The 26,553-nt window shown below is 39.1% G+C and overlaps 1 protein-coding gene across 6 annotated transcripts in view; it reads left to right on the forward strand.

Annotated features, from left to right (window-relative positions):
• The first annotated feature begins 973 nt into the window (after window positions 1–973).
• The window catches only part of DPH5 (diphthamide biosynthesis 5), a 38,248-nt gene continuing 12,668 nt past the window's right edge, over window positions 974–26,553 (forward strand). The window contains exons 1-4 of one of the 6 annotated variants that reach the window (XM_070077978.1): window positions 974–1,057; window positions 1,854–2,002; window positions 8,226–8,350; window positions 14,275–14,383. In XM_070077978.1, the coding sequence (XP_069934079.1) occupies window positions 1,868–2,002; window positions 8,226–8,350; window positions 14,275–14,383 (369 nt within the window). In that variant the 5' untranslated portion in view covers window positions 974–1,057; window positions 1,854–1,867. Of the gene's footprint in view, window positions 1,058–1,460; window positions 1,737–1,853; window positions 2,003–8,225; window positions 8,351–14,274; window positions 14,384–26,553 lie in introns of those variants that run through there. The other 5 variants (XM_008264811.4, XM_008264810.4, XM_002715829.5 and 2 more) reach the window with 5 other exon arrangements.

Raw genomic sequence — 26,553 nt, forward strand, 5'->3', positions numbered from 1 at the left:
AATAAAAAGCCAAGTAAAAAATATGATGATGGATTCAGCCTTGGATGTGTCAAACTTGATATGACTCTGGGTTATCTAGGTGATTTCCAGCTGCACATAAACATACAAGACTGAGGGGAAGAGGTCTGAATGGGAAGTGCAAATTTGGGGCAGCAAAATATCAGAGCTATCTGGAATTACGCGAGTGGACAGCCAATTTTTCTTGGGTTTTGTTTTCATTTTGATCATTTCAACAGGTGGCAGAGATAGTTCATTGTGGTTTAAATTTTTTATCCCTTAATGTTAAATCATACCTAGCATCTTTTTAAATGCTTAGTTGCTATTTGTGCATCTTCATTGGTGAAAATTTATTTAAATGCTTTGCCCATTTTTTAAAAAAAGTGCTGTTCTATTATTATTGCATTTTAAGTATTCAGCTATGCATTTCAAGTACTTTCTCTTAGTGTTATGCTTCATAGGGTCTTTCGAAGAGCTTAAATTTTTATTATCTTGAAATCTAATTTATTAATTTTTTTTCTACTGTGTGCTTCCAGTAACTTACTTCAGAAATATTTACCTGAATAAGGCCACAAACGGGTTTCTGCCAGTATAGTTTTAGGTTTTCTATTTATGTCTATGATCCACTTTGAGATGTGTTGTGCTTGAAGTTCTGTTTTGTTTTTTGCACACATGCTGTGAAGCATAGAAAGTATAATATCAGACAGAAGCAGGCAAGGAGAACGTACAGAATGAGAAGTGAAAAGGGTGGGCGAAACCAGAGAAAAAGAAAAATGTCAAAGCTTAATCAAGCAGTTTTGCAAGCGCTGAAGCCTTGTCAGAGGAACACCAGGCAAGTTCTGAATCGTCACCTCTGTGTACTCACAAGTAGTGGAAATGATCAACTCGGATGAGGTCACCAGTGACCTTAGGGCCATTTCGTGAAACAAACCTTCACGATATGGGAACTACAATCGAACCACTCACTTTAAAAACAACTGCCCCCGAAGAGACAACTTGGGGCGACGGGTGAAATCCCTGAGCGCTCTTAAAGGTCACTTATCTAGCGTTCGCACTGACGGTATGGGATTCTCGATACACCACTGAGGTGGATCCTTGGGGGCATTCCGGCCCTAGGTCTTGGGGAGAAACCCAAGCAGTCACCGTCCCGCTGGGAAATCAGAACCGCATTCACTGCCGGGTCAGCCAATCCGACGCCTCCGTCCAAATGAGAAGGCGAGGATTAAAATCTGTGCTCTAGGGAAAACCCGGGGCAAATCAGGGAAATCTCTTCTACAGCCCAGCCGCTTTCGTGTGTCTGCTAGAGCGCAGGCTCCCGGCACGGGGTCCCCACTCACCGTCCCCGACGCAAAGCAATACTGCACTTACCCAGGACCAGAACAGGGATGTTCAAGCCACTGGCTAGAGGAGTGGGAGCACATCCGGCCCTTTCCCAGAGGCCGTGCTGGGGGACCAACCGCTCTCATCCCCTCCCCAGCAGCCGGCGGGGCATTGGTAGCCGAGCCGGGCTGCGGAACACCCGCCCAGAGCCCCGCTCGCTCGGCCGTCCTCCAACTGGTCGTAAAGTGTGGTAAAGGCGCCGGCGCTTTGCGGCACCGTAGGTGAGGCCGGCGGCGTGGGTCTTCTCTCTACGGATCTGTGGCTTCGGCGGCTGCTGGTGCGAAGCGGCTGCAGTTAAAGCTTTGGGAAGACAGGGAACCGGCGAAGGTTGTTTCAGCGGGTATTTGGCTGCTCGTAGGGTTGTTTACAACACTTGTTCCAAACCGCTCTCGTGACCTGCCACTTCTCTTGTGCCCCTTTGGTTTCCATCCCTCGGTATAGCTGACGTTGTTTTTCTTGTTCACTTCATCTTACAGTTTTGGAGTTCGAAATGCTTTACCTGATCGGCTTGGGGCTGGGAGATGCCAAGGACATTACAGTCAAAGGCCTGGAAGTTGTAAGACGCTGCAGCCGAGTGTATCTGGAAGGCTACACCTCAGTCCTGACTGTAGGGAAGGAAGCCCTGGTAGGTGATCAAGGTTCCCCAGCTTTCTGGGGAGAAAGCTAGCTAAGCACACGTTAAGCCAAACAAAATGTTCCGATCTGCTTGCTTAGACCCTTCGAAACACACTCCCCTTGCATTAAGGATCTGAGGAGTAGGAGAAGGGCAGCCATACACCCAAACTAGTGACTTGGAAAATTAAAGGGTGGTCTTTGTTCTGCTTTACAAGTCTAATTACGTGGCTTCCTCGAGTGAATGGGAAAGGAAAGTTATTTTACACTCCTGGGGATAGTTATCACAATCCCTTATTTCATGAGATGGCCAAGAAATCCTTTCTGAGTTGAGAGCTAATGAGGTGCGGACACAGCCTTAATGAGTTGGTTATGTATTCAGAACCCAAGCTGAAAGCTTTGCCCTTTGAAGTATTTCCCTGGGGAATGATGATTGCCTCCATCATATCCAGAGAGATCTTACTGTTAAATAGACCTCTTCCAATATGGCTTATATTCACACATGTATACACTGAGTGAGCCTGGGACTGAGTAACCAGAGGGTTTGTTAGTGTGTTGTACATTTGACTGGCCTCATTAAGGGCTCAGTAAATTTGGGAAGAAGGATCAAGTTCGGGTTCATTGTCGAACACCAGGTAGAATGTAGATTAAGATGAAAAGATTAGTGGACATATTACAGAAGGAGAGAGCAGATTTTTAAAATTGTCTTTATGGTGTGTTCCAAATGAAATAGAGACCTAGAGAATTTCAGGTCTCTGTCCTCTCATATTTACAGCCCAAAGAATTCTGAAGGTCTTAGTTTAAAATATTGAAGACAGAATTAAGGACTCCTGCTTGAAGTGGCCACGCGAGTAAATAAAAATGTATCTAACAGCTAGGTTTGATTTGTTGGCTCCCATTTTTGCCACTCTTAGGATAGAACCAAAATATCTAACCTTAAGATGATGGAAATATGCCTTCCTAATCAGGGGTTAGAGAAAACTAGAATTTCCTTTTTTAAAAAGCTGTCTAAGAGAACAGAGACAACACATCAGCAGTTATATATAGAAAGGTGTCTACACATGGCATAAAGGGAAGTTTGGACCTAGTTTGTCTTGCCTTGCTACATGTTAATGTGACCTTAGACCCTGGACAAATGCTTCAACTTTAGTGTTATTACTTTGTAGTTGTCAACACATTTCCAAACAGCTCTGAACTTAAGTTTCTTTTGTTAAATGGACTTAAGCCACTGGACAATTACATAGGGTTTTAATAAGATAATATACAAGGATACCTCAAAAAGTTTGTGGAAAATGGAATTAATAGATGTTTATTTTGGTTTTATAACTTAAAAAAATCTATGCATGAATTTTTCATAGCGTGCATTTTCTATGAAATTTTTGAAGACACCTCAAATACAAGGATTTAAAATTTTTATTTTTTGGGGCCAGCACCGTGGCTCACTTGGTTAATCCTCCGCCTGTGACACCTGCATCCCATATGGGCACTGGGTCCTAGTCCTGGTTGCTCCTATTCCAGTCCAGCTCTCTGCTGTGGCCCGGGAGGGCAGTGGAGGATGGCCCAAGTGCTTGGGCCCTGCACCCCATGGGAGACCAGGATAAGTACTTGGCTCCTGCTATCGGATCAGTGCGGTGCACTGGCCGCGGCGGCCATTGAAGGGTGAACCATCGGCAAAAGGAAGACCTTTCTCTCTGTCTCTCTCTCTCACTGTCCTCTCTGCCTGTCAAAAAAAAAAAAAAAAAAAAAAAAAAAACCAAGGATTTAAAATTATTTTTATTTTTTGGGGCCAGCACCGTGGCTCACTTGGTTAATCCTCCGCCTGTGACACCTGCATCCCATATGGGCATCAGATTCTGTCCCGGTTGCTCCTCTTCCAGGTCAGCTCTCTGCTGTGGCCCGGGAGGGCAGTGGAGGATGGCCCAAGTGCTTGGGCCCTGCACCCGATTGGGAGACCAGGAGGAAGCACCCGGTTCCTGGCTTCGGATCAGCGCAGCACCATCCATGGCAGCCATTTGGGGGGGTGAACCAATGGAAGGAAGACCTTTCTCCCTCCCTCTCTCTCTCTCTCTCTCACTCTCACTCTCTAACTCTACCTGTCAAAAAAAAATTATTTTTGGTTTTTCATTTTATTTGAAAAGCAGAGAGAGAAGAAAGGAAAGGATTTACTGTTATTTTTGTTTTCTGTTGGTCTTGTAGTTCTTTTAGAAATTTTGTTTTGTTTTGTTTTTTCATTTTATTTGAAAGGTAGAGGGAGAGAAGAGATGAGAAGAGATCTAACATCCTCTGATGCATTTCCCAAATACCCACCTCAACCAGTGCTGGGCCAGGCCAAAGTTAAGAGCTCGAAGTTCCATCCAGGTCTCCCATGTAGGTGGCAGGGACCCAGGTACTTAATCCATCATCTGCAGCCTCGCAGTGTTTGAATTAGCCCAAAGCTGGATCAGAAACAGCATGGTCAGGACTAGGCACTCCAATATGGGGACATCTCAATTTGTAACCTAACTGCTGAGCCAAATGCCAGATTCTGATTTCCATGAACCTTTTGATGTGCTCAACTATAGGAGAATGCTTTGTAAATTTTAAATGCTAGCTAAATTTAACTTTAGTTGCTGTGATATTCAAAAGTTGATTTTCCCCACAAAAAACATACTGTAGCTCTGTTACTGCAGAGTCAAGATCTGAGGAAGCACCCAACCTCACTTATAGCTAAGGTCTATGTCCTTTGTTAAGATGCTAGAGTATCTGTTCCTCCAGAATAATAAGTACTAACATTTATAGGACATTTACTATGTACTATTTTTTCAAAGATTTATTTATTTATTTGAAAGAGTTACAGAGAGAGAGAGAGAGAGAGAGAGAGAGAGAGAGAGAGAGGTCTTCCATCTGCTGGTTCACTCCCCAATTGGCTGTTACGGCCGGAGTTGCGCGAATCCGAAGACAGGAGCCAGGAGCTTCTTCTGGGTCTCCCACATGGGTGCAGGGGCCCAAGAAGTTGGGCCATCATCCACTGCTGTCCCAGGCCATAGCAGAGAGTTGGATCGGAAGTAGAGCAGCCAGGACTAGAACCGACGCCCATATGGGATGCTGGCACTGCAGGCAGCAGTTTTACCTGCTACACCACAGCGCCGGCCCCTACTATGTACCAGTTTTTAAGTGCTATTGAAATGCTTGTGAAAGAGAAGATCACTTTAGGCTCTGGAGGACAGGAAATATTATAGACTGGATTGAATTTGAACCATGTTTTTATTTTTTTGAAAGGCAGAGTTGGGGGAGGGGGGATAAAGATATCTTCCATCAGCTGATTCACTCCTAAAGTGTCTGAAACAACTGGGACTGGACCAGGCTGAACCCATGAGTCTGGCGCTGCATCTGAGTCAACAGCTGTGACTGCAGCTGCCACTCATATGGAATGCTGGCATCGTGGGCAAAGGCTGACCATTAGTGTTTACAGGCCCTATCCTCTTATGTGTTTCTAAATACTATTTGAGCCTCTACTATGCTGTTTTATTTTTTGACTAGGTTATCCATTAAATAGTTTGAAATTCAAAAGTTCCAAAAGGTATTAAAATCAAAAGTTTTCCACCTTAATTTCCCTGCCTGGAAACAGTCCAAGAAGTATTAGCTAATACTAATTTGCTGTATAGTCTTCCAGAAATACCTGAAAATAGTTTTACATTTTAAAATTACTTGAAATATATAAGAACTACCAACTTCAAGAATAAATTTTGAATTTTTTCTTCATTTTCATGAATGGAGAAGATTAAGGCTAAGATTGTATTAAACGTGGCTAAGCAGCCTTTGGATAATGTATAAAGTAAATGTAAAATTGTCTGTTAAATGCTACTACTTTTTTTTTTTTTTCTGCTTTGATTTTCCTTCCCTTATCCCTAACTTTGCTGGATGCTACTATAGTACATAAAGTGATAGTTAACTCCTAATTAGATCAGGTTTGCTCCTTGAGGGCAGAAGCCATTTAAGTCTCTTTCTCCACCAGAAATAGAGTTCAGCATGGAAGATGTGCCCAAGATATTTTATGAGTGAGTGAGTGGGCAAATACAAGGAATTAGGTAAATTAGGAAATAATGTAACACTAGTCACTTGTTGCTTTTACTATCTCTTTCCTTTTTAAATGTTATTTTTTCAAAATGATCATCCATTTGATTTTATTAAGGTATTTGTGCATATGTGTAAACATCCTATTTTATCAGCTACACATTTAGATGGTCCTTAGGTTAAGTGATAAATTTAATAAGGAATAATAAATGATAGAAATCTTAAGAGTGGGGATTTTTGTTAAATCACTTGTAAATTTTGGGATGGGGTTGTCATTAGCATTAAATTACTATAATGTGACTTCTTGTTCTTTCAGAAATGTTAGAAATTGGGACAGGTATTTGGTACAGGGGTTAAATTGTTGCTTGAGACCTCTGAGTCCCAGCTATTCTGCTTCTGAGCCAGCTTCCTGCCAGTGTGTATCCTGGGAAGCAGCAGAAGATGGCTCAAGTACATGGATCCCTGCCACCTACATGGGAGACCCAGATTAAATCCTGGGCTTGCTTTGGCCTGGCCCAGTCCAGCCCCGACTGTTGCTGGTATTTGGGGAATGAAACAGTGAATGGAAGACTTCTCTCTGCCAGTCTCTCTCTGTCTCTCTTCTTTCAAATAAAATGAAAATAAGTAAATTAATTAATTTAAAATTAGAAATCAGAAAAGGCCATTCTCTTTAGTTCCTTTAATCATGAATGTTTTCTTAGGTATGTGAATATAAATTTTCTGGGTTGCTAAAATCAAAGTAAAACATTAAATTAAAATTAAGAAAAAAGTACACACTAAAAGTGAAAATAAAGAGCATTCTTCATGTATGAAAATGTCATTGGGGACTTGTGGCACATATCTCAGAGGTCATATAAAAAAGGAAAGGATCTGAGGCTGGCATCGTGGCCTAGCCTAGTAGGCTAAGCTTCCACCTGCAATACCAGCATCCCACCAGTCCTCCAGTTCAAGACTTGGCTGCTCCACTTCTGAACCAACTCCTTGCTAATGTGCCTGGGATAGCAATGGAAGATGGCCCAAATCCTTGGGTCCCTACACCCACATGGGAGACCTGGCAGAAGCTTCAGGCTTCTGGCTTTGGCCTAGCCTCGTCCTGGCTATTTTGGCCATTTGCGGAGTGAATCAGCGCTAGACTTCTGTCTCTCTCTCACTAACTAGACCCCTTCCCCATTTTCTCTGTAACTCTGCCTTTCAAATAAATAAAAAATAAATCTTAAAAAGAGAACATGAAAATTTTTTCACATTTTGGGAACAAATTCTAGTTAAGTATTAGGAAACAAATTATTAAAGTTAATCATTTGTTCATTTACTCAGTTGTTTGACAATTATTATTGAGATCCAGATACTCTTCCATTATAGCAATCCTTTGAATTTTTAAGGTTATCAGTATGTATGCATCACTGTAATTTATCTGCATCCATTTTTACTGCATTTGAATTATATATTACTCCACAGGAAATCAGTTATACAACTCATGATCTTGCATAATGGCCTGTAACTACTGCTGTGTGACCACTAGCTCACTTTCTCCTGGGTTTGTTCTATAGAGTGAAACTTCACAGGATTGATTCACAAAGCAGTTTGTACAGAAATTTCTTATATATTTAGAATTCAGTTTTTTCCTCCTGCAACACTGCTTTTTTAACAAGAATTAGGGAATAGAGTTTTAAATTAATCTTTCCTGCAATTATATAGGAATATTTACTTGTTCTGTAAACCCCTAATTCTTCATTTTTTATTATTTCTTGTTGATGGGGACTTTTCTTTTAGCCATGATATCATAGATTTTTCCACAGAAAAACCTAAATTACCTTGTATGTTTTTAATCATTGTTTAATGTATTTATTTTGTATTATCATGTTTCTGAAGTAGGGCTTATGCATACATATTCTCTGTTCACCCTACAGTGGTCTTCTAGGACCAAATTTAGGAATAAATTTAAAATGCAAAAAGCCTCAGATGTTAAGAGGTCTGCTTCCTCTTGGGATATTAAGATAGCCCCAAAGACAGAGTATAATTGCAACATGATATAGAGTGCTAGCTCATTGATGGGTTGTATTGAATGATCTGTGTTTGGATGGCTGCCAAGACTCACACCCGTACCAGACAAAGATTATTTTGTGTATGTGTGTTGAAATGGTTACCTGCTATCTCTAATTTTTATATTTGACTTAAACCTGTAGGAAGAATTTTATGAAAGAAAATTGATTGTTGCTGATAGAGAAGCAGTAGAACAAGAAGCTGATAATATTTTAAAGGATGCTGATATCAGTGATGTTGCATTCCTTGTGGTTGGTGATCCATTTGGGTAAGTTATGTGAAGTTTTTAACTTTTTTTATCAGAATTATTCTATTATATTTAAAATTTTTACCTGTCTGTTGCTAGTAAGAGAACCTATTTACCTGAGTAAGCTCAATCTACAATTTTATAGTTTAAAATTTCATTGCCTCTGAAATTAATGAAGAAAATCTGGTTCGTAAAGATACCATCATAGTACCACTTTGTTATCAGGTGTCAACTCTGAAGTCTGTATCAGTTGTGTCTTCTGTTTTCTGGAAAGTCATCAAATGCCTTAACTAAGATGTCATTATTAAATAGTTTATTACATTATCAAAGTCATGGCTGCCATTTGCTTCATGTAATTGTGAGCATCTTTGGTTTCCTTTATCGTGGGCTATTTTTTCCTTTTTAAAATTGTTTAAGAGTTGGCAGTATTGCATCTTCCTTACTTGTCTTGAATTTATTGTTTATCATGCCTCTGATTTCAATTTCTGATATCCATTGGGAGCTCTGTTCTTTCTCGTTACCAAGAAGATGGGCTTCCACTTGTGTAGTCAAGCATCATCAATCTCTAATGTCAAGCCAGACAGAAGAGTTCTTTGTCTACAGCTGGTGACCCAAGATTTATGTCACAGATTTAAGAAACATAAGGACAATTAAATCACTATGCACCCATCACCACGGATGTTTTTCAAGAGAATGGAGTTACATGTGAATGTGTTTGTCAAAAAGGAAAATAATTTATATCAATATGAGATCCCAGACATTATGTATCATTACTATACTTGATTGCAAATGACATTGGATAATCGCACACTGTAAAACACTTAAATAGTTTGTTTTAGCATATGAAATAGTTTTCTATAAACATACAATTTATTTGAAATTAGGAGTATTTGTTATTTTTTAAAGCCATATGATAGTAAAACCAAATGAGGATAATAAAAAATCTTAAAAGAAAATAAGAAAATGCCTTGTAAATCATAAGATTTTATTTTTTTCTTCAAAATACAAAGTTACAGAGAGAGGGAGAGACAGAAAGAGAGGTCTTCCATCCACTGTTTCACTCCCCAAATGGCCACAACAGCCAGGGTAGAGCCAGGTCAGAGCTAGGAACTTCATCCAGGTTTCCTACATGGATGTCAGGGGCCCAAGCTCTTGGGCCATCTTATGCTGTTTTTCTGGGCCATTAACAGGAGCTGGATCGGAAGTGGAACAGCTGGGACATGAACCAATGCCAATATGGAATTCCAGTATTGCACGCTGCAGCTTTACCCATTGTGCCACAACACTGGCCCCTAAATCATAGGATTTTCATATCATATTAACTCCTACATTAAAACCATTTTCTTTTTTTTTGTTTGTTTGTTTTTAAAGATTTATTTTTTATTTATTTTAAAGTCAGAGTTTCAGGGAGAGGAGGAAAGAGAGAGAGGTCTTCTATCCACTGGTTCACACCCCCAAATGGCTATAATGGCAGGGGCTGGGCCAGGCCAAAGCCAGGAGCCTGAAGCTTTTTCCAGGCTTCCCACATAGATGCAGAGGCCCAAATACTGAGTCATGTTCCGCTTCTTTCCCTGGTGCATTATCAGGGAGCTGGATAGGAAGTGGAGCAGCCAGGTCTCCCACTAGAGCACATAAGGGATTCTGGTGTCACAGACATCAGCTTAACCACTATGTCACAATGCTGGCCTGTCTCCATTTTAAAAAGTGTATTTTATATCTGCTGAATCTCAAAAATTGAGGGCTTGTATTTTGTATTATTTCATTTTATATTTTATTTTTCTAATAGTTTTTATTATGTTTTATATGAATTATTCCATAATTTAGAACATTAAAAAATTGGCCTTTCACCATAGATCGTTAGAGAAGCACTGCTGTTGACTTTTGTTTTACAAGTCTTATATATCCTTTCATTCCCTTCTACTGTGGCTGCCATTATTCTACCTAATCTAACTTCATACACCCTACTCCTTTTGCTGTCTGTGTACAAACTCAACTCTTTACCCATAATTTGTTCTAATTCATATTTGTAAAACCATAATTTGTAAACCTCACCTGTGCTTTCAATGACTAATAGCCTGGGCAAAGGAGCGGAAGATGGCCTAACTGTTTGCCCCTGCCACCCTCGTGGGAAATCAGGGAGTGAACAAGTAGATGGAGTGTTCTCTCTCTTTGTAACTCAGACTTTCAAATAAATAAACAAAATCTCTCTCTCTCTCTCCTTTTTTTTTTTAAGATAAGCTTATCTTGATAGAAACAGTTTTTAAATTATGAATAGTTTAATCATAATATATATTTTCCATGAACTTTTTGAGGACTCTTCCTATGTAGCCATAGAAGTCAAGAAGAAACTAATTCAAAGAGGAAAAAGTGGCCCATTTTGGTTGACTGAATGAGGAGATAGAAAAATATGTGAAGCTTTAAAGGCACAACTCATAGTTCGGAGGTGGTGGCTTTATGGAGAGTTTGCTATTTGAAATGCTGCCTCTGCAGAGGGTTCAACAGGTGAGACCGTAGGGTGGACCAGGGGAAGGATAGAAGTTAGAAGATAGAATTCCATGTAAATGAAAAGTCTGAGGTGAAAAGAAAGTGCCTTAATGTAGTAATCGCCTGTTCCGATTGTGTTTTGCAGTATTCTTTCCCTGTTACTGATTATGCCTAATCAGACTGTTTTTCCCAGGTTCTAATTAGTAAAATATAGACTTATTCGTACTCAACTCAGATTCTCTCTCTTTTATTTTTGTTTATGCAAGTGTAAGTGCTTTTTCTTTTTCATATATAAAGTCTCGTGGCAGTCAATTTGTGTTTCTCCGAGACTAGTCATATAAAATCATATTTACTGGACTGCAGTTATTTTCAAGATGGAGGAGTTAGTAAAGAGATGATGAGGCATATATAATTTTAATCGCATCTTGAAGAATTAGAATTTAAGTACATTAAAATAAAAGAAAGGATTGACACATTGGATGTAACAAGGCACTGAAATTCTTCAAGTGTCAAAAAATTACCTTTCTTAATTTTAAGCCACATTCTAATTATTTGAATAAAACATATAAAGAAGGGAAGATAATTCAGGATGCCAAATTTTAAATTATTTTATTTGAAGTATCTTGAAAATTGTGGTAAACTACATACAACATGAAATTTACCATTTTAACCATTTTTGATGTATAATTTAGTGACATTGCATGTGTTCACCTTGATGTACAGCTATCCTTGCTATCCATGTCCAACAATTTTAAGCCCTTTCAGAAGATAGGTAGGAGCTGTAAGTTCTCAGTTTTGCCATGTAATCCAGGTTATTGAAAGAAAATGTAGAAATTAGTCGTATTAAGTAAATGACTAAAGGAAAAAAGCTTACATGAATAAATTTGGCTTAATCATTTGAGAGATAGTAATCTCTAGCATTCTATCCCTAAACCTTCCAGTAAGGAGTTGGTGGATAGAGGTCTTCATTACACAAGCGCTTTCCAATGAAGGGTCTATTTTATTCTGTTTATATGTTATAGCTCTGCTTGGTAATTGTGAGTATATAGTAAATTAACACATAATTTTTATCCTTACTTTCTGTGCCTTTTCCTTGATAGTGCACACATGAAAAATGTACCTTTATTCACTTGTCTCCTTTGCATCCTAATGTAGGCCATTTGATCATTCCTATTCAAGTACTGCATTTGAAGAGTGCAGTAACAGTCCAAGAAATGTCAGCATTATCATTAGCTCTTTTCTCCATCATAAATAAAGCTGCTCTGTACGAATTAATGGATATGATCCCTTTCCCCTCCCACTTTTCCATCTTAGCACTCTTGAATTATTTCCTTATGATAAATTCTCTAATGTAGGTTTTTAGGGTAAAAGTATCAAATGGTATAGACATGGACATTTTCTAGCACCTAAAACTACTGGCAAATTATTTTTTAAAAAAGATAGTACCAATTTATAGTGCTTCCAATTTTCTATGAAAATATCTTTTTCACTTTATTATTGCAAACTTTAGTAAGTTTACAGATCACCAGTCACACCTATGACAGATATGGTAGTACTATATCTGAAACTGATGTTATTATAAAATAAAATTTAAAACAAACATACTAAAGTGTGAACATTGAAACTGATCACCTTTATTTACTGATTCCATTAATCAAGACATTTTTGGATCTGCTCTTTTGAAAATGCCTTTGGAACAATTCCAAGTAACAAGTACTTTATTAAGAGAAGTTTTATGTTTTGTTTTACTGTTTCTGGGCGTGTGTCTCAATCTAGTTTTGGATCCATTTGAATTGCAACACATGCCTCCAAAATGCTAAATTTGTGTGTATATGTCTGTGTGATTCTGGTCATTTTAAGTTAACTTGTGATGAAGACAATTTTAAATCAGTTTTTCTTCTCATGCATTTAAATGACTCACCAAGTAACTAATTTAGTTTTCCTTATTCTTAATGCTCAGTAGTGACATTCTGTTGAAGAGGATATTAAAAATATTCTTTTGTTTATCTCTTGAAGAACTTTAACGCTCAGTTTTCACAATACAATCAAGTTTACATTTAGTTTTCTAATTTATGTCAAAATATGCTAGTTTATGAAAAAAAAAAAGTACATTCTTCAGCTTTTTTCCACCTTCTTTTGCCTATCTTTGAAATGGAGTATTGGGTATTTTTAATGTAAGTATGTTATATATGTACACTTTAATTGCATATTTTAGAAATAAACAAAATCCATGCTATTTTGCTAACTCATAATGTATTTATAAAATGAAAAGCTCTCTACAAAATACACTTTTCACTGGGAAAATAAATAAAACAGACAAATGGATCTACGCAAAGCAAACATGAACTTTGGCAGATTTCAGGGTAGGATATTCCACAACAAGCTTATTTGCCCTTTTCCCCCCCACAGCTGCTTAGCTTCCAAAAAAATATTCTTTAAAACTGGCATTCATACTGCTTTTGAAAAGCTTACTCTCAATCAAATTAATGATTATTTTTCATCCTAATTTTTATTTTTATCTGTGTGGTTAAAAACAGACTTCCCTGGTGGGTATCTGTTAATCTGTATTTGACTGTCTCATGGGGTAAAAGCTCTTGATCTTCCTACTTGGTATGCATTGACCAGTTTGACAGGTTCTGTTTGTTGTAAGGAGTTTCTCAAACATGCTAATGTTGCTTTCCCCAGTAGGGCCTGGAATTTTTATCAAGAGGGAAAAAGGCCCTTAGTAATGCAGTTCCAAATTGATAATGGGGTTATATTTCACAATATTTATATTTATATATGTTTTCTCTATACCCCACTTACCTAGAGTGATGAGATTTATATCATAAAAGGAAAGGCAACAGGCAGAATATGCATACACACACATATATACATGCCAGCTAACTATACAGAGTAACCAGACTGAAAACATTTATAAATAAAATGACTGCTAGACAGAAGTAAGTAAATCCAAGTATGATTCTATAGATAGAATGCTTATATAAAGAATGGAAGACTGACAGGCAATAAAATGTTCTGTTGATTCTGCCTTTTGGTTCAAGATACACAGCAGGAATAAATTGGGTCTATTTGTGCTGTAATTTACTAACTATAGAGCACAGAGCAGTATTTTAGGAATGTAAAGGGGCCCTGAGACCAAAGAGTTTAAGAATTGCTGCTCAGGAGTAAAGTTGCTGAGGTTATATTTCACAGATGTCTTTTGCAAGTATTACCAGGCAAAGAATAGGTAAATGTCCCCTTTCTCAGTAGCTGCTGTAAGAGTGTTGTTGCAGTTCAGCAGTGTGAAAGGCATGTGTAGGTTTATACTCTTTTGCTAAAAAGCCTAGATAAAAGCTTTATGCAGGTGCCTGGCAGAGTTGGAGGACTCAAACATGCAGATGTTGCGTTCTCCAACAACTCAGGAAATATTAGCTTTACTGTTTTAAAAAGCCCACATCATTTATTTTTTCTCACTACAGGGCTACCACACATAGCGATCTTGTTCTGAGAGCAGCTAAGCTGGGAATCCCTTATCGAGTTATTCACAATGCTTCCATAATGAATGCTGTTGGCTGCTGTGGTTTACAGGTAAAGCTGCAAAGTAAATTTTATAATCTAGTGGAATTAAGCAAAATGTTTAGTTTTCTTAGAAATTTTCAGTAAATTTTATTGTATGCCATGAATTATAAAACACACTGTTTGATACTGTACCACTTAGTATGTGCTAAAAATTTTAATGCTAAATTTTTTATATTGTTTTCTTTTATAACTTAGATGTTTTTCCTTTCTTTATTGGAATAGACCATTTAAATAAACTGAGAATGATTTTTATATCTAACTTGTACATTCATAATAAGGAAAATATAAGCTAATTAAATTGTTTAAGTATTTTTAAAAGCTTTTTATAGTCTTCTCAATGAATTAGCATTGTCAAGTTCTGTGCATTCCACACGGTATTGTTTTCTGTGCCATCTAAAATATTGGGATGCTGTAGGTCTTAAAGAGTAATAGTATTAGATTTTTATGCCAGCTTTATAATTATTGATGTATAAAGCAGGTGGTTTTTCACTCCAACTATCTTGATTCTCAGTGGTTAAAACAATGCAATATAACTGTTTCCAAGATTTTCTTCCAAGCTGTTGACATTTGTTTTCCAAATTTGGTGTTTGTATCCTTACATTCAGACATGCATAGTCCATGACAGCTATGACTGCTGCATGAGCAAGAGTGGCTTTAAAACTTCCTTGTGGGGGCCAGCGCCCTGGTGCACTAGATTAATCCTTCGCCTGCGGTGCTGGCATCCCATATAGGCGCTGGTTCTAGTCCCAGTTGCTCCTCTTCCAGTCCAGCTCTCTGCTGTGGCCTGGGAAAGCAATAGAAGATGGCCCAATTCCTTGGGCCCCTGCACCTGCTTGGGAGACCGGGAGGAAGCACCTGGCTCCTGGCTTCAAATCAGCACAGCTCCGGCTCTTGTGGCCACTTGGGGACTGACCCAATGGAAGGATGATCTCTCTGTCTCTCTCACACTGTCTGTAACTCTGCCTGTCAAATAAATAAATCGAGTCTTTTAAAACAAACAAAAAATTCCTTGTGATTGTTAAGACACATTCCTACTTCAGATAGATGAGGGTACTTCAACAAGTTTGTGGAAAAGGATATGAAAAGTTAATTTTGGTGCAAGACTTTTGAAATCTGTGCAAACTTTTTATATAATATACATGTTTATGAACTTTTTGATGGCCACTTGTATTATAATAGGAAAATAATGTGCATTGTAAGATCGGTGAAGTAAGTTTTTTCCCAGCATGTCTTCCTGAAGTGAATCATTCAAAAATGGATATTTACAAAATACATCAGTGTCAGGTCCAGTGCTGTGTATATAGTTGTAGTGGAGAGGAGTCTCTACTTTCCATATTACCTAGCAAGAATAACTCAGGTTAGTTGACTGAGCCAGCCATTTATCTCAATATAGTGTCTTTGGTTGTAAAGACCCAGAGAATAAGTATAAATGTTTCATCTTTCAGTTTTCATCTCTTGCTCTTAGTCATCATATTTCAGTGGGCACTGGGGCAGACATTGTGGCACAGCAGGTTAAGCTGCAGCTTGGGATGCCCACATCCCTTTTGGGAGTGGCTGTTAAAGTCCAAGCTTCTCTGTGCTTCCGACTCACCTTCCTGCTTATGTGCCTGGGAAGCAGCAGATGATTACCCAAGTACTTGTGTTCCTGTCACCCATGTGGGAGACCTGGAGGGAGTTCCGAGCTCTTGGCTGTGGCCTGGCCTAGCCCTGACCATTGTAGGCATTTGGGGAATGAACCAGCAGATCAAAGGTAAGTCCTTTGAACATTTCTGTGTTGGAGTAGGTTGAATGCTGTTCATAGAAAAATAAAATGTTAGTGCTACAAAGAATGCTAGGTATGGAGAAAATGATGCCAAGCAGTGTTCCCAAGTTCATTCAGGTGGGCAGTAGCAAAGATGTGATAAACATTCTTATTTTTTTTTTCTTAAAGATTTATTTATTTATTTGAAAGGCAGAGTTACAGAGAGGCAGAGGCAGAGGCAGAGAGAGGTCTTCCATCTGCTGATTGACTGCTTAGATGGCCACAACGGCTGGAGCTACACCAATCCGAAGCCAGGAGCCAGGAGCTTCCTCTGGGTCTCCCACGTGGGAGCAGGAGCCCAAGGACTTGGGCCATCTTCTACTGCTTTCCCAGGCATAGCAGAGAGCTGGATTGGAAGTGGAGCAGCTAGGACTCAAACTGGCGCCAATAAGGGATGCTGACGCTGCAGGTCTGTGCCACAGCGCTGGTGCCGGTAAACATTCTTGATTTTGTGGCAAGCATTTAGCCTAGTGGTTAAATCTGCATCCCTTATTGGAGTACTTGGGTTTGTTGCCTGGTTCTGTCTACCTACAGCTTCCTACTAGAATAGACCCGGGGAGGTAGTGGTGAAGGCTTAGATGGTTTCGATTCCTGCAACTCATGTGAGAAACACTGATTGAGTTCTCAGCTCCAGCTTCTGTCTGCCCAGTCCCCATTGTTGGGGTCATCAGAGAGTGAGCCAGTGCATGGAGGAGCTCGTTCTTATTCTAATTTTTTCTCTTTCTCTGTCTTGTAAATAAATATATATTAAAAAGCAAAAGCAGCCTGTTAATTCTCTACTCAGTATTTTTCCTTATAGACTGCTATCTTTTAAGAATTGATCATTACTTGAAGAAAGGAAACAAAGAAGGGAGTATATTATGTAACAGATAAAGATGTGTAAATCAAAGCTAATGGAACAATTTTAATTCACATCGGTTTTAATTATATATCTGATGAGGAAAGTTAGCTAGCCATTTGTCCTATCATATTTGCTCTAAATTACATTAACTATTAACATTTAAAAAATTTTAAGCATAAGCATTAAAAAAAAATCCAATAAATTATGTTATCCAGACTGGCTTGAAGTAAAAATTGGTGACCCTGTCTGCCTTCTGATCCTCCTCACTGATAGGGAGGTAATTGTTCTCATGTTTAAAATGGGTGAAGGTATTTGGGAAGAGATTTACTGTGAGATTGACAGTCTTCACATAAGCTATTAAGGTCATACCCAATTTTAATATTCAAGACTACTTCTAAAAGTTCATTGATAATATAATATATAATATAATATATAATAATATAATACACAATAATATAATATACTAGTAAATTTATTTAAATATATTAAAATTTACTATATATGAATGAAATGGTCATTTTTCCATTCAATTATTATTTATAGCTGTTGTCTATATTCCCACTAAACTAAAGTCTTCTTTTTACTGGTTAAATGACTTATTCGGTGAAGTATTAAGCCTTTTTACTGTAACGTCATTCTTTTTTTTTTTTTTTTTAAACATGAGGCAAACTCATTCTTTTTTTTTTTTTGATGTTTTTAATTAATTAATTAATTTGACAGGTAGCGTTAGAGACAGTGAGAGAGAGAGACAGAGGGAAAGGTCTTCCTTCCATTAGTTCATCCCCCAAATGGCCGCTACGGCTGATGTGCTGCGCTGATCCAAAGCAAGGAGCCAGGTGCTTCTTTCTGGTCTTCCATGCAGGTGCAGGAGCCCAAGTACTTGGGCCTTCCTCCACTGCCCTCCCGGGCCACAGCAGAGAGCTAGACTGGAAGAGGAGCAACAGGGACTAGAACCAGCACCCATATGGGATGCTGGTGCCGCAAACAGAGGATTAACCTAGTGTGCCACTGTGCCAGCCCCCTGTAACATCATTCTAAAATATGTTATCTCAAAAACTAACAGGGGCTGGTGCTGTGGCACAGCAGGTTAAAGCCCTGGCCTGAAGTGCTGGCATCCCATATGGGCCCCAGTTCAAGTCCCAGCTGCTTCTCTCCTGATCCAGCTCTCTGCTATGGCCTGGGAAAGCAGTAGAAGATGACCCATGTCTTTGGGCCCTTGCACCCATGTGGGAGATCTGGAAGAAGCTACTGGCTTCTGATCAGTGCAGCTCTGGCCATTGCAGCCATCTGGGGAGTGAACCAGGAGATGGAAGACCTCTCTCTCTGTCTCTACCTCTCTCTGTAACTCTCTTTCAAATAAGTAAAATAAATCTTAAAATATAAAAGAAAGAAAAAATAACAAAGGGAAAAAGAAAGAGGGTGAGAGGTAGAGAAGTGGAGGGAGGAAGAGAATATTATTATGTTCTTAGAATTGTATCTATAAATCACATTGAATCCATTAAAAACTAATTAAAATTACAGTTTGTTAAAAATAAATAAAATAAAATTATTTTTTAGTTCAGCAAAAAAATAAATAAATAAAATAATTCATGGATCTCTTAAGTTGGGAGTGGTTACCAGAGGCTGGGGGATGCAGGAGAGGAAGGACTGGGAAAAGGTTGATTAATGGGTACTGCTAAATTATACTTAGATAGGAATAAGAAGTTCTGGTGTTCTTTTGTATAGTAGGATATCTATAGATAATGATAATGTACCCCCCCCCTTTTTTTAAAATAAAGCTAGAAGAAAGGATTGAATGTTTTCACCATAAAGAAATAATACATGTTTGAGGAGACAGATAAATTTATCCTGATTGGCAGAGACCATGGTAGTGGAATAGGGAGGGAGTTTATTACTCTAGCCTAGGAATGATAGTTAAAAAAACATGGAGAAAGTGCAGTCTCAGGGAAGAGATAGGGAGAAAACAGCAGAGCAAACTCTGTGCAAGTTAGAAGCACATTGTGTACCTACATGGAGGCTGTGGACGTGTACAACGTGTGTGGATGTGTGTACAACTCCAGACCCCAGCCTCAGCATCAGCTTTGGAGAATGAGATGAGACCACACTGCAGCAGCCAAAGCCACTGGCGAAAGGCTGTGTGAAGAGGCTTGTGTGAGTCCAGCTTGGAGCCTTATGGAGGACAGTATACCTGCCAACCTAGAGGGAAAAAAAGGGAGGCATGTTTCTCTCTCCCTGACCACCCAGCACCAGTGTCCTGTAACTAGCCGAGATGGGGTGGGCACCATTTAGATATATGTGACAGCTATTCCAGCTTATATCCATGCTCCCAGCAACCAGCCCAGAAGAGACACTTGAGTCTGGCTGGGAGAACTGACAGGAGGCTAGGTGCTTATGACAGTGGGAATCTTGTGTGCTGGGACTGTGAAAACACTGTGGTTGCATGTGATGGTGCAGGGTGTGGCTGGGTCTCTGGGCAGTCACTGTGGGTGGCTCCACACACTCAGGGCTCCCTGACTCCCTGGTGAGGGTCATGGATGTGGGATCCGTGCTCACACCGAGAACTGGATGGATCCTTTGTGTGGTTCTTATGGCAGCATAGATGAATATTGTACCCCCTGGGGTTAGTACCCAGGCATTGGTCTTCTTGGAGGAGAGGAGGCGAACATGAGACTATGCCAACAGAGCAGATTAAACCTCTCTTCTTATTAAAAAAATAAAAATGAAAAGAAAAAACAGATTTACCATGCCCAATCTGGGTATCACCTTGGGCCTCCCCTCATCCTGGAGCACTGAGAGCTCCCTGACCAAACCCAGCACACGTCCCAGGGTATTCACTTGAAGCAGACACTCCATGCATCCACAGAGGCATAGTCCAAAGATAAAAGTCATCACAGGGTGAAAAAAAAGTATCTCCACAAATGTCTAAAAATAAAATCAGCAGTTCAAGAAACAAGAATAAGGAAGACAACATGAAGCCCCCAAAAGAACACAGCAACACTTCAATACTATAATGTGAAAATGAAGAGATTGAAGAAATGCTGGAAACAGAATTCAAAACAACTGATTAGGATTACTTACAAGTAATCAGAAGCAAAATCATGAATTGAAGAAATCCATACATGACATCAATGAAATTTTTCCTCACAAAATTGAGATTTTAAAGAGAAATCAGAATGAAATATTAGAAATGAAGGATTCAGTTGAACAAATAAAAAATGCAATGGAAAGCCTTAAGAATAGACTCAGTAAAACAGAAGAAATTATATCCGAGTTAGAAAAACAATCTCTGGAAATTTCACAGAACAAAAAAAATTTAAAAAAGAAACTAGAAAACTATAAACAGTGTCAGAGATTTATGGGATACTATCAAATGACCCAGCATATGAGTCTTAGAAGTTCCTGAAGGCATGGAAAGAGAACCTGGATTAGAAGGCCTTTTTAGTGACATAATTGCAGGAATTTCTCCTAATTTGGAGAAAGAAAGGGACGTCCAAAAACAGAAAGCACATAGAACTCCTAATAGACATAACCAAAAATATCTTCACCGCAACTCATTGTAGTCAAACTCTCCATGGTAAAACATAAAGAAAAGATTCTAAAACGTGCTCAAGAAAAATGCCAGATTACTTTCAGAGGATTTCCAAATAGACTCACAGTTGACTTCTCATCAGAAACTCAACAGGCTAGGAGAGAATGTTGAGATATATTCCAAGACTTAAGAGAAAAAAAACTGTCAGCCCAGATTACTCTACCCTGCAAAGCTCTCATTTATGAAAGAAGGCAAAATAAAGACCTTCCATAACAAACAGAAATTTAAAGAATTTGTCACCACTTGTCCAGCCTTACAAAAGATTCATAAAGATGTGCTACACACAGAAACATGGCCATCACTGAAAGAAGGTGAAGGCAGAGAATCTCCCAATAAAAGTACAAAGGAAATCTATAGTAAACAATAGGAATATTTATGAAAAAATAGCAGGGCCAAGTCATTATTTATCAATAGTCACCTTAAATATAAATGGCCTTGGGGCCAGCGCCATGGTGCAGTAGGTTAATCCTCCACCTGCAGCGCTGGTATCCCATATGGGTACTGGTTCTAGTCCTGGCTGCTCCTCTTCCAATCCAGCTCTCTGCTATGGCCTGGGAAAGCAGTGGAAGATGGCCCTAGTCCTTGGGCCTCTGTGTCCACATGGGAATCCGGGAAGAAGCACCTGGTTCCTGGCTTCGGATCGGTGCAGCTCCGGCAGTTCCAGCCATTTGGGGAGTGAATCAATGGAGGGAAGACCTTTCTGTATCTCCCTCTCACTGTCTACATCTCTACCTCTCAATAAATAAATAAAAAAAAAAAAAAAAAAACTTAAAAAATATAAATGGCCTCAACTCTCCAGGTAAAAGATGCTGGCTGAATGGATTGAAAAACAAGACCCATTTATTTGCTGCCCACAAGAAACACATCTCACCAACAAAGATAACATGCAGACTGAAAGTGAAAGGATGGAAAAAGATATTCCATGTTAACAGAAACCAAAAAAAGAGCTGCCGTAGCCATCCGAATATCAGACAAAATAGACTTCAACACAAAAACTGTTAAAAGAGCCAAAGAAGGGCACTATGCAATGATTAAAGGATCAATTCAATGGAAAGATGTGACTATAATAAATGTATACATACCTCATTACAGGGCATCTGGCTATTTAAAAGAAATGTTAATGGAAAAAAAGAAGACAGAAACAACCTTATAATAGTACTGGGGGACTTCAGTACCCCACTTTCAGCAATGGATAGATCAACCAGACAGGAAATCAGCAAGGAAACAACAGTTAATTGACACTAGAGTCCAGATGGACCTGATATCTACAGCATTTTTTGTTCTACAGTTGTGGAATACACATTTTTCTCATCAGTGCATGGAACTTTCTCTAGGATAGACCACAAACTAGGCCATAAAGCAAGTCTCAGCAAATTCAAAAAAATCAAAATTGTGCCATGCATCTTCTCTGACCACAATAGCATGAAGCTGGAAATTAATAACTCAAGAATCTCTAGAACATGTGGAGACACATGGAGGCTGAACAACATGCTCTTGAATGAACAGTGGGTCATAGAAGAAATCAAAAGAAATAAAACTATTGGGGAGCAGTTATTTTCTCATCCTATTTATTGAATACTTAGTATAGAATTAATCTTCTGTGTATAATTAAAGTAGATCTTAGTAAAGAATAATTGAAAATAATTCTTAGTGAAAAATAAGAATGGGAATAGGAGAGGGAGGAGGAAGAAGAATGGGAGAGCAGGTGGTAGGGTGGGTAGGATGGGAAGAATCACTGTTACTAAAGTTGTATTTTTGAAATGCATGAGATTTCATACCTTAAATAAAAGGTTTCTGGGAAAAAATAAACAAAAAAATTATCCTGATTGGACTTTACACAAAGCATATATATATAGAAACATCACTTACTCTCTCTATATGTGCATATATATAAGTGATATACATAAATAATATTATATATAATATATATACAAATTTAGGAACATAGTAGATAAATGTTTTTTAAAAATTATCATTGGCTGGTATATGGAAATTTGAATTCCTGCCAGGCAGGATTGGAATAGCAGAAATTCATTAAGAAGTGGCTATTATAGTTGTTTAGAGGAGAGATGTTGATGTCTTGGACTGCATGGAGGGGGTGGGGTATAAGAGAAATTCAAAGAAGTGAACCTGAAGTCACTTTCTGTTAAGAGAGTTGGAATTTAAGGAGATTTAAAGAGGCATTTCTGCCATACTGATAGGAAACAAGATGAGCCCTCTCCCATCTGCACTACCGCAGTTACTATGGTCCTTTCCCAAAAGCCTTGTCTATGGAGCTAGAACTTTTTAATACCATTATGCAGTTGGCTTCTGATGTTTTCCTTGGTTGTCTTGTCATTGCCAAAGCAGTTGGCTTCTGTCACTAATAGCCTTGTCCAGACTTCTTGTGCTTTCAAGACCATGGTTAATTATGAAATTGATGATGTGGGTAGAGCATGATTAAGTTTGTCTTTTTCCTAGACTCTTTTTTTTTTTTTTTTTTTTTTTTTTGACAGGCAGAGTTAGAGAGAGAGAGAGAGAAAGATCTTCCTTCCGTTGGTTCACCCCCCAAATGGCCACTACAGCCGGCGCGCTGCGCCGATCCAAAGCCAGGAGCCAGGTGTTTCCTCCTGGTCTCCCATGTGGGTGCAGGGCCCAGGGACCTGGGCCATCCTCCACTGCACTCCCAGGCCACAGCAGAGAGCTGGCCTGGAAGAGGAGCAACCAGGACAGAATCCAGCACTCCAACCGGGACTAGAACCCTGGGTGCTGGTGCCGCAGGTGAAGGATTAGCCAAGTGAGCCGCGGTGCCGGCCTCTCCTAGACTCTTTATGGTATGAATGTTGCCCTGAAGTCTCTCTTAGTCTCTTTCTCAATGTCAGGGAAACCATTGTTACATAAAATGCATGTGCTGATAAAAATAATGAAACAACCTCAAGATGGATATTCTGTGTCAAAGAGAAAACTAGTCGCTCTGAGTTATATGGTTTTGTGCTGCATATTTTGAGTTCTGCTAGCCTGGATTCCTCTCACCCCTCAGATTTAAATGATTTGCTTGAGGAAACACATATGTGTAAAATACATGTGGTACTTAATAGAAGTATTTGCAAGTTACGTCTTTGAGTTTTTCCATCTACACGATAGATTTCTTAACAGATTTTTAAACTTAAAAATGACAGAAGGTTTTTATTTGTAATGCAGAATATCAAAAACCTTCAGCCTAATTATAAAGTGAAGTTTAACCAAGCTTCTGAAAGGAGACAAATTGGTGGCACCAAGCTGAGTCAGCAGACTACTAAAATCATTCAGATATATGGTTCTGAAAGCTCAAGCTAAGTTGACAGGGAAAGAAATGAGGCAGTTTCATCAACTGTTCAGCTGGAATTGACAGGAATTGGCACTTGGTCAGATGTAGAGATACTTAGAGGCAAACAAGTCAGGTATGTTAGCTATTTCTAGAGAACTGCTTCATGCCATTCTAAATATTGCCCAAGACTTCCCATCTCTGGCGATTTGTTCATACCATTGCATTCTTTTGCCACACTGCACTTCTCTACTGTAAATCTTATGTGTCCTTAAGATCTAGCTTTTATCCTCTTTTAAGAAGCCACAGATGGCCGGCGCCGCGGCTCACTAGGCTAATCCTCAGCCTGCGGTACCAGCATCCTGGGTTCTAGTCCCGGTCGGGGCACTGGATTCTGTCCGGTTGTTCCAGTCCAGCTCTCTGCTGTGGCCCGGGAGTGCAGTGGAAGATGGTCCACGTTCTTCGGCCCTGCACCCACATGGAGACCAGGAGAAGCACCTGGCTCCTGGCTTTGGATCGGCGCAATGCGCCAGCCGCAACACGCCGGCCCTAGTGGCTGCTTGCGGGGTGAACCAACGGAAAAAGGAAGACCTTTCTCTCTGTCTCTCTCTCACTGTCTAACTCTGCCTATCCAAAAAAAAAAAAAAAAAAAAAAAAAAGAAGCCACAGAGGCTATGAGTCTGAATCTCATATTTGTTAATTATTACCACTCCCTAGGCTGATTTGTCTTTCTTTTACATCTTCTCACTTAGGTGAACAGTGGCCTATATATAATGGATGGATTTGAGTTGAATACTTTTTTTATTTTTTGTTTTTGTTGTCAATAATTAGATGAAATGTAATTTAATAACAAATTAGTAAATTGCTTTTTCTACAAATTATATCTAGGTTAAAATTAGTCAGCTTACTGACTACTCTGTCTCTGCCTTCCCAATAAATAAAAATATGTTAATTAAATTTTAAAAGCCCAGGAGGGAGGGGGGTATCACAAGCATTTGGCACAGAAGTTAAGATTACTTAAGAAGCCCACATTCCATATCAGAGTGCCTGAGTTTAACTGCCAGCTCCATTTCCAATTCCAGCATCCTGCTAATGCATACTCTGCTAGGCAGCAGGTGATGGCTCCAGTACTTGGATCCCTGCTACCCTCTTGAGAGACCTGGATTGAATTCTGGGTTCCTGGCTGCAGCCTGGTCTACCTCAGCCACTGCACACATTTAGGAAGTGATTGAAGGAAAAGTTGCTTACTGTTGAAAGACAGCTTAGTAATTAGGCTTCTGCAACTTCAAGTCTTTTCACTATGATTTTGACAGTTCCTTTTTATGCTTTTCTGGTAAGTCCTTGGATGGTGAAACAGAAAGTACTGATCCTTCTGTTCTTTGACGTAGTAACATCCAAATGGTGAAACAGCTTGCATAATGTCCCTAGATTCATTGAAGAAGTTTGCACTACACCACAGGAGTGGTTACGGTTTATAAATCAGTGTCCTGGAAAGCACTGCTTGTATGGGGTTTTCCTTAATCCTCCCAAATTAGACAATTCAAAGACACTTTTACACAGAATGCTTCAGTTGTTGCCTGTATGTGACTAGCATCTCAGTTCTTTTAAAGTTCCTCATTTTCTTTTTAAATGAAGAACTTAGTTATTTCTATAACTCTTTCCATGACTTTTAATATTTAAAGTATTTAAAAATAAGTGTATGTATAAATTTTTTTAATGTAATTGTTATTCCATGAAGTTTTTTTCATGGAATAATACCAATGTTAAATTTTTTTTCCATGTACTTATTTGAAAGGCAGAGAGCAACAGATCACCTGTAAACGATTCTTTCAATGACCACAAAAGCAGAGATTAGACCTGCCAACGCCGGGAGCCTGGAACTCTGTCCAGGTCTCCAACATGGGTGGCAGGGACACAAGTTTGAGCCATCACCTGCTGCCTTCCAGGATGCTCAGTAGCAGGAAGCTGCTTCAAAAGCAAAGCCAGAACTCGAACCCACAGCCTCTGCTATGGGATGTGGGCACCCTAAGCAGTGACTTAAATACTGCCCCAAATGCCTGCAACCTAATACTTGAAAATTTGATCAGAAACAGCAATTATATATTTTAGAATGTAAATAGTTGAACTTTTCAGAATTAAATAATGTGGTTTTGCAAATATTTAGTAACATTTTTGAGCACACTATAATAAGGAAAACAGTTAAATTATAGTAAGTCCTAGTATTTTAGAACATCTACATATCATTATTACAAACATTATCTTTATTGCATCATCAAATTCCTGACATTTACTGAATCTTCAACATGTGCAAGGCTTTAGTAGACACTGCATACTTTGTTATCGTTCAACCCTCAAGCATTATTAGGTTATAGTTTCTGTACTCATTTTGCAAGAGTGTTCCTCTTTTGGGTCAGGAAAGCTATTTGACTTGATCACTCAGCTAGCAAGAACCAATGCCATGACTCCAGAGCCTAAGCCTGCCCTGCAGACTGTGTACCCTATGAAATCCTGAGCTCTGTTCTACCAGTACCCTTAAACCAACATAATACCTGGCACACAGTTCATGTGAATGTTTGTTGGGTAAACTTGCCTCTCAAGAATAGTAACAATAATAGAATTTCTCAACAGGGCCGGGGCCATACCTGGGAGATTGGCACAGGATGAT

Source organism: Oryctolagus cuniculus, chromosome 7 (assembly GCF_964237555.1).
Source record: "Oryctolagus cuniculus chromosome 7, mOryCun1.1, whole genome shotgun sequence".
Taxonomy (NCBI): domain Eukaryota; kingdom Metazoa; phylum Chordata; class Mammalia; order Lagomorpha; family Leporidae; genus Oryctolagus; species Oryctolagus cuniculus.